Here is a 12,878-nt window from a genome sequence, read left to right as displayed (position 1 = left end):
CCCAGAGGTGCAGAGCCTCACCAGTCCCAACCCCAAGGAAGCATCTGGACGACACTGGGTGGCCGTGAGCCACTGGGGACGTGGGGCCCCAATCATGTGCTCAGCTTGAGGAGGGTCTCCTTGGACTCGGACCCTGCCTGAAGCGTCATTCCCCATATCTGGGCTCCTGAGACAGGCCTCTCGGAGCCAGAGCCGCAGAATGGTGCCTTGTGCTTTGCTGCCCCCCAGTGGCCTATTGGAGAATGGCACTGCCATCCCTGTCTAACCAGATGGATGCCAACAAAGAAAATACGCCACAAAGAAGGAAAGGAAAATGATCCAGGACTGCAGTTCCTGGGTCAGGGACTGTTGGATTACAACACGGCTGTGCAAACTCTCTGGGTTCATATCTTTGTCAGGTGTTTGCTATCTATTCTCCTCTTACGCCTTAATAACAAACTCCTGATTGTATTTGGGGCGGAAATGTGCCCAGCTGAAAATTATATTTCCAACCCTCCTTTGCAATAGGGATGGCCAGCAAGATGTAAGTGCAGAAGTCACTGGCTGAGTCTTCACAGAAATAACTTTTAAGGTAATGGGAACGATATTTTTGCCTCCCCCACTTTCTTCCTGAATGGAACATATAAGTGATGTCTGGATCATCAGCAGTCACAATACAACCATGAGGCATCCCTGGGAAAATAAGCCACACGCTGAAGATGGCAAACAGGAGGAGCCTGGGTTACTGATGACATCATGACCTGAAGTACCTATCTCCAAATGTATTTAACAAAATAAATACTTCTACCTTGCTTAGGCCACTGCTGCTTTGGTTCCTGGTGATTGGCAACTAAATAAAATGCAAAGCTCAAATACAGCATCCCAGCTCCAAAGTATTAGTCAAATGACTTTACCTCTCTGAGTCTCAGTTTCTCATCTGTATAATGTAGAGACTACAGCACCTAACCCACAGGGCTGTTGTAAAGATTAAATGAGATAATACACGCAAAGCACTTAGCCTAGTACCTGGTACATAGTAAATGCTCAACAAATGTTCATAATAACTGTTATTGACAACAGGCCACAGCCAGGACAAGGGGGAGAGAGAAAAAAGTTACTGAGGCAGAGCTCTGTCTGGAATTTGCCAGTCAGGGATGAAATTATAGGCACAAGTGCCTGGGCTATGCTCCCTGAAGTCCGGGAGTCTTTAAAGCAGTCAAAGGGCCTATAGGGGCAAAATTCTACAGGCACATCTGTAGCAGAGGCTGCCCATGACAAAGGGTCAGGACATGTCAAGACATGAGCCAGGCCAGTTCAGTCTCATGGGGCAGATATCATACTCCTCCTGAGGGCCGCCTGACAGGCTGCATGACAGACAGACAGACAACAGAGACTCCCACGTCCCTCCCTCCCCACCGTGGTCTTACCTCCATCTGTCTCAGGACAGAGCAGTTGTCATCATGGGATGATTTCTGCTGGGATTGCAAGAGGATGATCTCATTCTGCCCACGAGAGAACCAGACCATAAGGACAAGTGCGTGCTTCCCTCCCCACCACACCTGAAACCATGCCTGTGCCTTGAGACGATGATGAGGATCTAAGTTATCTGTTTCAAGGAGCCCCCAAACCCCTGGGCCCCACTTAAGCCCATGGAGGTTCTTTCTGATGTTTCTTTTTAATGTTTTATTTATTTTTGAGACACAGAGAGACAGAGTGTGAGTGGAGGAGGGTCAGAGAGAGAGGGAGACACAGAATTGGAAGCAGGCTGCAGCCTCTGAGCTGTCAGCACAGAGCCCGACGCAGGGCTCGAACTCACAAACCGCGAGATCATGCCCTGAGCCGAAGTCGGACGCTTAACCGACTGAGCCACCCAGGCGCCCCTGATGTTTCTTAATTAAAAGGATGAGGGCGTGGGAGGGCGGGTGGTTCATCCTTTCTGAAGAACTGTCTAGAACAGCAGTCAATAGAACTGTGATGGTGGCAATGTTCTCTCTGCAACACCCAGTCCTGCAGCCACTAGCCACTTGTGGGTATTGAGCACTTGAAGTGTGGTAGTGCCACCGAGGAACTAAACCTTAATTTTACTTAATTTAAACTTACATTGCCATGGGTGGCTTGTGGCTACTGTAATGGATGTAACGTAAAGGCAGCTCCAGAGCAGAGGTTATCAAACTCCAGCATGAATCAGAATCACCTGGAGGTTCTCTCAGAGGTTCTGGTTCGGTAGGTCTGGGTGGGGCCCAAGACTATGCATTTCTCGAAAGTTCCCAGGAGCTGCTGCTAATGTTGATCCAGGGACCAGATTCAAGAACCCCTATGTTAGAAGAGTGTGTCTAAATATAAAAGGCTACCCTTTGAATAATTTCATCCCTAGGAATCTGTCCCATGGAAATAGTAGGACATGTGGGCAAAGTGGCTGTTCAAGGTTGTCTGTCAGGTTATTACTCAAGAATGGCCCCCAATTAGGGGCGCCTGGGTGGCTCAGTCGTTCAAGCTATTGACTTCGGCTCGGGTCATGATCTCACGGTTCGTGGGTTCAAGGCCCTACATCGGGCTCTGTGCTGACAGCTCAGAGCCTGGAGCCTGCTTCCAATTCTGTGTCTCCCTCTCTGTCTGCCCCTCCCCCACTCATGTTCTGTCTCTCTCAAAAATAAATAAACATTAAAAAGGAAAAGAAAAGAATGGCCCCCAGTTAGAGACAACTTAAATGTCTACTGATAGTGGATGAGTTAAATCAAAGATAGTATTCATATCATGGGGGCAATGGGTCTCAAAAATGTTTTTAATATTTTTTTTTTCTAAAAATATGGTTTCAAATGAAGATTCCTGGCCCATTCTCAGAGAATCTAGGTTTGTAGGTATAGGATAGAACTTGGGGATCGCATTTTTAAGAAGTTTCTTATGATTCTACACAGAGATTCCAGGGTCCCCAGAAGCCATTAAAAAGAACATAGAAGATGTTGGAGGGTTCTATGATGAACTTGGGAGGAAAAGTTTTCGAAACAGTGTGAACTGTCTAGAATGATCCTGGTATTGTAAATGGGCATCTTTCCTACCTCAGGACCTTTGCACTTATTGTTTCCTCTGCCTGGAATATTCATCCCCCAGAGATCTACATAGCGTATTCCTGCAAGTCTGCTCAAACTTCACTTCTCAACTTCCCATGCCCTCACTTGGCTCCAGAACCCCCCCCCCCTTTACCTGCTGTACTTCATCTTTTTATCCACACCACTTCTCATTTTCTAATATATCCTATAATTTTTAAAAGTTTATTTAGTTAAGAGAGACAGAGTGTGAGAGGGGAAGGGGCAGAGAGTGAGGGAGACAGGAAGAATGCCAAGCAGGCCAGTGCACAGAGCCTGAATGGGGCTCGAACACATGAAACCATGGGATCATGACCTGAGCCAAAATCAAGAGTTGGACTCTTTGATCCACCCAGGTGCCCCTACCCTATAATTAATGTATTTAGTAGGCTTGTTGTCCATTGTCTGTTTCTCAGCCAGAATAGAAGCTCCATGAGGGCAGAGCCTTTTGTTGTTTTGTTCTCTATCCCATAACCAGGGTCTAGAATAGTGCCTGGCACATAGTACGTGCTCAATAAATAGTTGCTGAATGAAAAAATAACCAAAAGAACACTTTTTTCAATCAGAATACATGAATCTATATATACTATATAATAATCACTATGTTAAGTTTAAAAGCATCACCCCCCAAAAAATAAATCAGAAGGAAATAGATCAAAATAGCAACAATGATTGTCTCTCAGGAATGGGATAATGGATGGTTTAAAAAATTCAATCCTTAGGTAGTTTCCAAATTTTCTATAATGAGCAAGCATATCCTTCTCTTATAAGATTTTTTAAATATTAAGCATTTTCTTTAGAAACAAAGTGTTTTCAGGACTTCTTCAACAGGAATTTGCAGCTCTGCTAAGCCCCAAAAGGCACACAGTTCTGTAACTTCAAAGAAAAGCTCAGAAGCTACTGTCGTCGTTCACACATCATTCTACAAATGGGGAAACTGAAGCCCAGGCAGATCAGGGACTTGCTCACCCTTCATCAGACATACTCGCGCCCAGGCCAGAGACAGGCTGTGTATCTTAGAGAGGGGGTACCATCACGGTGAAGGGGAAAGATCGAGGTCGGTTTTGTTCAGTAACCATTTCCTCATCGGGTCAGTTTCCGACTAGCGTCCTCACATCCCTCTGCTAGGGTCCGTCCCTGTCATCCTACCGGGGCTAGTAAGGTGCTGTCTCCTAGAAAAAAAGAATCAGCGTCCTGCCCACTCCCAGGTCCCAAACGGACCATCCAGCCTTCCATCCTTCAAACCTCTGCGTTCAAAGACCTTCCATGCAATACTGCAGATGGCCACCTGAGGGCAGCGGCGAAGCGCCTACACCGGAGGCCGAAAGCTCCAAGGCCCGCAGGGCTGGGCGCAGGCGCAAATCGGACCCAGCGGGTCTCGGTGGATGTGGAGCCCGTGGACGTCAACCTCGCGCGGAAGTGCGGGCCGGAGTCGTCTGGTCGGATTTCCCGAGAGAAACCGGAATCCCGATTCCCATGTGGAATATCCCGATTTTCAAATGTTAGCAACTAATAATTTTTAAACTGGGAGGGGGAGGTAGGGGAGACGACGCAAAAGAAGAAAGAAAGTGGGATTCAATCAGTTACGACCTCTGATCCCGGTGCTCGGGGAAGGGGCGAAGTCAGATGTTAGTACCCTAATTGTTTTCACTTACATATTTTTCCTACCTGAACCCTAGTTTGAGCAGAGGTGCCACAAGAAGGTGAAAAGGTCAAGGGTCCAGGCAACCCCTCCAACCACCCCTCCCAACCCCCACCCCCTTCATCCACAGCTGCTCCATTTTACCTGGTTGGTTTTTTTTTTTTTCTTTCTAAATGTTTTTGTTTTTGTTTTTGTTTTTTGAGAGAGAGAGACAGAGACACAGAGTGCAAGCAAGCAGGGGAGGGGCAGAGAGAAAGAGAGAGAGAGAGAGAGAGAGGGAGACACAGAATCCGAAGCGGGCTCCAGGCTCCAAGCTGTCAGCACAGAGCCGGAAGTGGGGCTTGAACTCACAAACTGTGAGATCCTGACCTGAGCCAAAGTCAGACACTCAACCAACTGAGCCACCCAGGCGCCCCTTACCTGTTTGCTGTACGGTGTTTCCTCAACCTGGGTTTAAACAAAAATGTTCTGTAGCTTTTTTATTAAAAGTTTGGAAAGTACTGCTCTAGTCCCATTATGTCATTCTACAGATGTGGAGACTGAGGCCCAGAAAGGGCAGGAGTTTGGTCATCTTTCGTCTGACACACTCTTCCTAACAGAGACAGGCTGCCGGCTGAAGGAGAAAAGGATGGCCCTCATGAGTGAATGGGAAGGTCCAGGTCAATCACTGTTTGGGAACCATTTCCTGGTGTCTCCCACTGTGTGCAGGGCCATCCTGAGCACTAGGAAAGAAGAGGAAGTATACTCTTGTGCCTGTCCCCTGGAAGATCACCTTCCAGAAGGGAGACAGAGGGAGAGGAGAGACCAGCTCATCTCTCCCACCCCTACCCCCACCACACACACAGAGCTGGACATTCTCCGTTTGCCCCCAAATCCACCTACCTCCCTTCCTGCCCTAAACCCCAGGGGCTCGGCCCTGGGCTCCCTGGTCCCCTGGCTTGGGGTGGGCCCGGACAACAGGACTGGAAAGATGTTGGGGGTACCCGTCAGGTCACTAGCTCGGTTGTATCCCTCCAGGAGAGACACATGGACAGCCTTCTCCCCTGATTCCAGAAAACGGCTCCTTCCCCTTACCTGTTCTGGAGCCCTCTTTTGTTTCTCCTGCACTTACCCTTCGTAATTTCCTTAAGCCATTGTAAATAGTGCCTTAAAAAAAAACCCATCTCGGGGCGCCTGGGTGGCGCAGTCGGTTAAGCGTCCGACTTCAGCCAGGTCAGGATCTCGCGGTCCGTGAGTTCGAGCCCCGCGTCGGGCTCTGGGCTGATGGCTCAGAGCCTGGAGCCTGTTTCCGATTCTGTGTCTCCCTCTCTCTCTGCCCCTCCCCCGTTCATGCTCTGTCTCTCTCTGTCCCCAAAATAAATAAACGTTGAAAAAAAAAAACCCATCTCAATTTACCCATTTGGGGCGTGCCATATGTTTCCTGCGATAACCCTCACAGATAGCACCACCTTCATTTCCATCGTGTTCCTGTGCTACCTGTGGTATTGTCTATCACTATCTATTATTGTATATTAAGAGTTTTCTTTAAATCAGCCCAGTTGTGTTCATTTTATTATGTTTACCCTTATTTCCTTACTGTTACGAGTATTTATCATCCTAAGTACCAATGTGCATTCAATCAAAAGTTCACAAGCTATGTTTATCCTAATCCTCATAAAAATTAACTCATCACTAGTAAATTAAAATGTTTTCCCTTGGGGTGCCTGGGTGGCTCAGTCGGTTAAGCGGCCGACTTTGGCTCAGGTCATGATCTCGCGGTCTGTGAGTTCGAGCCCCGCATCCGGCTCTGTGCTGACAGCTCAGAGCCTGGAGCCTGTTTCAGATTCTGTATCTCCCTGTCTCTGACCCTCCCCTGTTCATGCTCTGTCTCTCTCTGTCTCAAAAATAAATAAAACAGGGGCGCCTGGGTGGCGCAGTCGGTTAAGTGTCCGACTTCAGCCAGGTCACGATCTCGCGGTCCGTGAGTTCGAGCCCCGCGTCGGGCTCTGGGCTGAGGGCTCAGAGCCTGGAGCCTGTTTCCGATTCTGTGTCTCCCTCTCTCTCTGCCCCTCCCCGTTCATGCTCTGTCTCTCTCTGTCCCAAAAATAAATAAACGTTGAAAAAAAAATTAAAAAAATAAATAAATAAAATAAATAAAACATTAAAAAAAATTTTTAAATAAAATAAAATGTTTTCCCTTATATTCTGGCTACTGGCTACTTACACATAGCCAGTGCTCCTGCTCCGTATTTAGGAAACAGTGACATTGCAAACGGAAGTGGCCCGCCTCGTCATACAAACAGCACGGGGGCCCCAGAGGGAGGAGTAATGAACTGCCAGAGGTGATGACATTTGTGCAGGGTCAGGACTAATGAGCAGTATTTCATCAGAAGAAAAGCAGGAGTGGGGGGGGGGCGGGGAGGAAATGGCACGGGGAGGCCTCAGAGGAGGGAAAGGTCTAGGGTGGGTGAGCCTAGGAGCTGCCCAGGGCACCCTGGGCTCGTGAAGAGAGCTGTGTCTGCTGCAGCAGGTTGAAGCCAAATTTTGAAGGGACTGGAGTGTCATACTAAGTTTAGACTCTATCCTGTTCAGACAGTTCCAAAGGCTGTTTACGTGTGTTCTGGGGAGTAAGTAGCCCAAGAAGCCAATTTAGTTTGGGAAATGATGGGCTTAACCAAGGTAAAGAAGTTTCTTTACTGCGGGACTCGTCAGAGCCTTCATTATGCTCATGTATATCAAGTGTCTTCAAGATGGTTTGACCATCTCTACTCAGTTCTGTGAAGCTGCTGATTAACAGGAGTCAGCAAGCTTTTAAGGCAAAGGGCCAGACAGCAGATATTTTAGGCATTGCAGGCCACATATGATCTCTCTCGTACATACCCTCTTTTTTTTTTCCTTATAACCTTTTAAAAAATGCAAAAAACCATTCTTATTAGCTCAGGTCTGTACGAAAACAGACCACAGGCTGTATCTGGCCATGGCTATAGTCTACTGAGCCCAGGACTATAGAACATGCCATGGGTTATGTCACTATGGTGGGGGGTGGGGTGACAGGACCACACTAAGTGTTTGCATCAGCTGAAGGCAAATACCAACTTCAGAGAGGTTAAAATGTAGGGGGAAAGCCTGGGGGAATATGGTGTTTCCCAAACCGATCAGACCCTGAGGCCCTCTTCTCTATAGAGCAGCTCAAGGTGTGTTTCAAGGAACCCCCTTTGAGAAAGGCCGTTATGAGAGTGTGTGGGTCCCGGACCTAGGAAAGAAGAGCAGCCCCGACCTGGATTCTCTGGGTCTTCTTGTGCATCGTCTCCATGTCATTGTTGAGCTCCGTGACGTACATGAACCGAGCAAAGTTCTTCTCCTCCTTGGCCAGAAATCCCTCGATGAGCTCATTCAGGTCCCCGTTCTCTGTCAGCTTCAGCAGCCGCAGGTGCGCCACCTCGTAGCTCTCAAAACTCTCACCCTTGTTCTTCCTCTTGTACTTCTTTGCCTTGAGGGCTGGGAAGGAAAAGCCGGGAAGTGTGAGGCTGAGAGGAAGCCACTCGATGCCAGGCGGGGAGCCGGCTCCGTAATGTTTACTGTGTCTCGGGGAGGAGGCTAGGCTTTTCCCGGAGGGGGAGCGCAAGAGCTTCGTGCCTAGTCGCTTCACAGATACGTGACTGAACATCTACTATGTGCCAGACGCTGTGCTGGGCTCTGCAGACACACTCCCCTGCCCCGTGGAGCTTCCAGAGCCAGAATCAGACAAGCAGAGAAGGGAAAAGGAGATGTCCATGCAGACAGAAGAAATACAACCATCACCACTGTAGCCCAGGTGATGGAGGAGACGCGTCAGGTGCTCTGACGGGGGAGCTGGGTGGCCAGGGAAGTCCTCTCGAGGGAGATGACATTTGAACAGGATGAAGGTCAAGGGAGCCCTGTTGGCAGAGGGCCCCGGGCAGGCTCAGACCCTGGCAAATTCAAGGAATTAGAACCAAGAAGCTTCTCCAGGCTTCATTCTCTCCAGCCTGATGCCTGCAAAAGCCCCACCTTTCCTGAACCCAGTCTTCTCTCTCTCTCTCTCTCTCTCTCTCTCTCTCTCTCTCTCTCTGTCTCTCTCTCTCTCTGTCTCTTTTTTTTAGGGAGACAGAGAGAGAGAGAGACAGAGAGAGAGAGAGAGAGAGAGTCTTAAGTAGGCTCCACACTCAGCACGGAGCCCGCCATGGGGCTCAATCCCACGTCCCTGGATCATGACCTGGGCCAAAATCAAGAGTCAGACACTTAACCAACTGAGCCACCCAGGCGCCCCAGTCTTGTCTCTTTGGTTTGGCCTCCACATGACAATCACAGGGATCTTTCTAGATCTTCCTAGGCACCTCTGGCCACGTGACTCCTTTACATGTTATGTTAAAGAGTGAGAGATGGGGTTTCTCAGAAACACACTTTTCACAACATGGTCCCAAATGTAAAGACAGGAAGAGCCAGGAGATGCTGAAGGAACAAAGAACAAATGCAGCTTCCCGGGGGGCTCTCAGAAGAGCTCAGATTTTTTTCCGTCTGTTCAGGAGACAGTGAATACAACGGCCCTGAGACTGTCCTCCTTAGAAAGGGCTCTTCTTGCAAGGGTGTCCCGTGGCTGGCACCTGGGCACCTCAATGGTAACCAGTGCCCTACAGGGATATAAAACTTTGCCTGAATGCTAGGAGGGACTCCCTGTGCCTAGGCTGGGCAGATGTTGTGTGGGGTTGATGCTAAACACGGACTTTCCTTCCAGGAGGCTGGCATTTTGGTGTGTGCAGGGGAGAGGACATTTATGTCACCAGCCCCCAGTAAGATCTTGGGCACCGAGGCCGTAATGAGCTCCCCTGGCAGACAGCTCTTCACACGTGTTGTCACATTGAGATGCTGGAGGAATTAAGCACATCCTGTGTGACTCCCCTAGGAGAGGATCCCGGAAGCTTACTCCTGGTTTCCTCCAGACTTTGCCCGGTGCCCCTTTCGTCTTCGCTGAGCGTGCTTTGTGTCTCCACCTCCCAGCCATGCATGTGCCTACACACTCAATCTTTAGAGTCCTCCTAGCAAATCGCCAAACGTGCGGACGGTCCTGGGGACCTAATACCCGAGTCTCCCCCAACAAAACAATGGAAGGAGAACCTCAGAGTAAGGACACATCCTATGGGTTAGGGTTGGCCAATAAAATACAGGACTCCCGGTTACATTTGAACTTCAGACAAACAATACATTTTTAAAGTATAAATTGTGTCCCAATTGTAGATAGCCTACAAATAATGTTTATTTTATTTAAAAATTTATTCACTTTATCTAAAGTGTCGATTTAACTAGGCATCTTGTAATTTTATTCGCTAAAGTTGGCATGCCTACTACAGAAGGACTTGGGCACCCTCAGCTAAGATGGGGAGGGGGGGGAGAGAGAGAGAGAAAATGCCTGGAGAACGTACCTTCTTCCTTTTTGCTCTGCTCCTCGAACTCCAGACGATCATTCAGCTTCATGAGCAAGAAGGACTTGAGCTTGGTCTCGTGGGCATAGACACGCTCCAGCTCTCGGATCTCCAGGTTGTACTGAGAAATGTCTTTCTGCTGGCGGTCCTTCATGGCGGCCATTCGAGCCATGGCTTCCAGCCTGAGTGAGGCAGGCACAGGGTCTGAGCGTCTGGAGATTCCTCCCTTCCCCTCCCCTCCCCTCCCCCTACCAGACCAGAGGGACTTTCTGCCAACGGCCATCACTTCTTTGAATCGTGGAGGTTGCTGGGAGTGGAAGAACAGCCCTCCTTACCTGAATGACAGGAGCTGCTGGCTCCAGACCATCCCCAGGAAGTGAGTTTTCTATCATCATTACCACCACCACCACCATCACCATCATCATCATCATCACCACTTGTCAGTTACTGTGGCCCAGCAAGTCCTTATATACATATATTGTTTATTCCCCACTACCATCCAAAGTGGTCCTACAATAATACAGTAATGATGGATGGAGCCAGGATTCAAACCCAGATCTGACTCTAAAGCCTGTTCTCTTCACAGCCCAGCTATATGCCTCTTGCCCTGGAGTGGGAGGCAAGTAGATAAGCCGGACCGAGAGGCCCCTAGGACCAGGGGCAGGGCTACCTGGAGGAGGCGGTTCGGCAGAGAAGTTTGAATCTCAGTCCTACCACATCCGCCATTTACCTGGCTCTCAGGCAAATGGCATCTCTAAGCCTCTGTATCCTGGTCCGTAAAATAGGGATAATAACCCCCGGGGCAGTTGTGAGGGTTGCAATGGTACCCAGAGAAGCTGGCATCGTGCTGGGCACACAGTCAGTGCTCAGAGTTATTATGATTCAAGATCCCTCGATGCATAAGCCCAGGGGCAGAGGTGCTCGGCAGGGGCTTAAGAGACATCCCTGCCCCTAGGTCTCCCCGCAGCCCACCTCTGCTCATAGGCCTGGGCAGACTGCTCGATGGCCACATTCATGGTTTTCTTCTGCATCGATAAGCGCCGCAGCAGCTGCTGATACACATTGTCATACGCAACCTTCTCATACCGCAGGTCCTCGATCTCCTTCCGGAGCTTAGCATTGGTGGTCAGCATCTTGTCAAAGTGCACGGTGACCTGTGGGCGGGGCCGTGCTTCAGTACTGAGCTCACTCCTGGGGCACGAGACAGCTTCCGAAGACAGCCAGAGGGTGGGAAGGTCTTCCCCCACCTCCCGCCCCAGGCCCACAGCACCGCTTGGGAGTGCTGGGTGGGAGACTTGGGCTGGCCACCAGCTGGCTAGGTGGTCTTAGGTTAAGTCCCCCCACCCCCCGGATTTTAAATTTCTCAACTACCTTTATACCTAACTTCCAGTGTTTAGCAAGGGCAGGGGAGAGAGGAAAAGGTAAATAACGCCATGAGGAAACAAGCAGTCGAATCCAGAAGGTAGAACTTTCTAGAAGACAGCTGACCCAGACTCTTCAACAAGTTGGTGGCTGGAAAGAGTTGGGATGGGGCTTTTGTAGAGCAGGGTTTCTCAAACTTGGCACTGTTTGGGCCTGGATGATTCTCTGTGGTGGAGAGCTGTCCTGTGCTTTATGCTATTAAAGAAACATGCCTGGTCTCTACCCACTAAATGCCGGTAACACAGGAGTGCCTGGGTGGATCAGTCAGTTGAACGTCCGACTTCAGCTCAGGTCATGATCTCAAGGTTTGTGAGTTCAAGTCCCACGTCGGGCTCTGTGCTGGCAGCTCAGAGCCTGGAGCCTGCTTCGGATTCTGTGTCTCCCTCTCTCTCTGCCCCTCCTCTCCCTCTCTCAAAAATAAACATTAAAAAATAATAATAATAAAAATAAATGCCAGTAGCACAGCCCCAACCCAGTTGTGACAATCAAAAATGTCTCTTTTTATTTTTTTTTAAATTTTTTTTTAACATTTTTATTTATTTTTGAGACAGGGAGAGACACAGCATGAACAGGGGAGGGTCAGAGAGAGGGAGACACAGAGTCCGAAACAGGCTCCAGGCTCTGAGCCGTCAGCACAAAGCCCGACGCGGGGCTCAAACTCACGGACTGTGAGATCATGACCTGAGCCGAAGTCGGCCGCTTAACCGACTGAGCCACCCAGGCGCCCCGAAAAATGACAACGTCATTTTAGAGACAATGCCCCTTTGGGGGCAAAATCATTTCTGCTTGAGATCCATTGTTGTCGATTAAAGAAATTTAAGAGACCTATTAGGTGAAACTTGACAGTCTCCAACTTTAAAAGACATTTTGGAGCCAGCCAGAGAAGTTTTTAACGTGGGCCATATTAAGGAAATAGTATTAATTTTGTAAGGTGTGATAATGGTTTTGTGGCTATGAAAGAAAACGTTTGATTTTTAAAGATGATTGATTTTAGAGATGGAGGTATTTGGGGTGAAATATCATCATGTCTGTAATTTACCTTAAAATACTTCAGGGAAAAGAAGGGTGAAACAGAATAGTAAAATGTTAACAATTACTAAATCTAAGTGATAGGTATGTGGGTGTTCATTATTTGATTCCCTCGACTTTTCTGTACATCTTAATAAATTTATCCTAATAAAAAAATTTTTGTGAGGAGTGCTCCCGTAGACACTGAAAAGAAACAATTGCAGAAAATAGTCCTGATCATAAGAAAGCAGATTCGATCAGAGGTTTTCAAGGCATATTTGGAGAAACCTTAGGCTTCCACAGGGCTGAGATGGGGTACGGCAAGTG

General features: G+C 48.7%; 1 protein-coding gene across 2 annotated transcripts in view; it reads right to left on the bottom strand.

The window, feature by feature from the left end:
• The window catches only part of CCDC63 (coiled-coil domain containing 63), a 36,221-nt gene that overhangs the window by 7,515 nt on the left and 15,828 nt on the right, over window positions 1-12,878 (bottom strand). Inside the window, exons 7-10 of one of the 2 annotated variants that reach the window (XM_043557584.1) lie at window positions 11,094-11,275; window positions 10,122-10,303; window positions 7,961-8,181; window positions 1,407-1,451 (exon numbers count right to left, since the gene is read on the bottom strand). In XM_043557584.1, the coding sequence (XP_043413519.1) occupies window positions 1,407-1,451; window positions 7,961-8,181; window positions 10,122-10,303; window positions 11,094-11,275 (630 nt within the window). Of the gene's footprint in view, window positions 1-1,406; window positions 1,482-7,960; window positions 8,182-10,121; window positions 10,304-11,093; window positions 11,276-12,878 lie in introns of both variants that reach the window. The other variant, XM_043557583.1, reaches the window with a different exon arrangement.

This window comes from Prionailurus bengalensis, chromosome D3 (genome assembly GCF_016509475.1).
Source record: "Prionailurus bengalensis isolate Pbe53 chromosome D3, Fcat_Pben_1.1_paternal_pri, whole genome shotgun sequence".
NCBI lineage: Eukaryota > Metazoa > Chordata > Mammalia > Carnivora > Felidae > Prionailurus > Prionailurus bengalensis.
The sequence above is the reverse complement of the archived record's forward strand: the minus strand, read 5'-3'. Positions and strand labels throughout refer to the sequence as shown.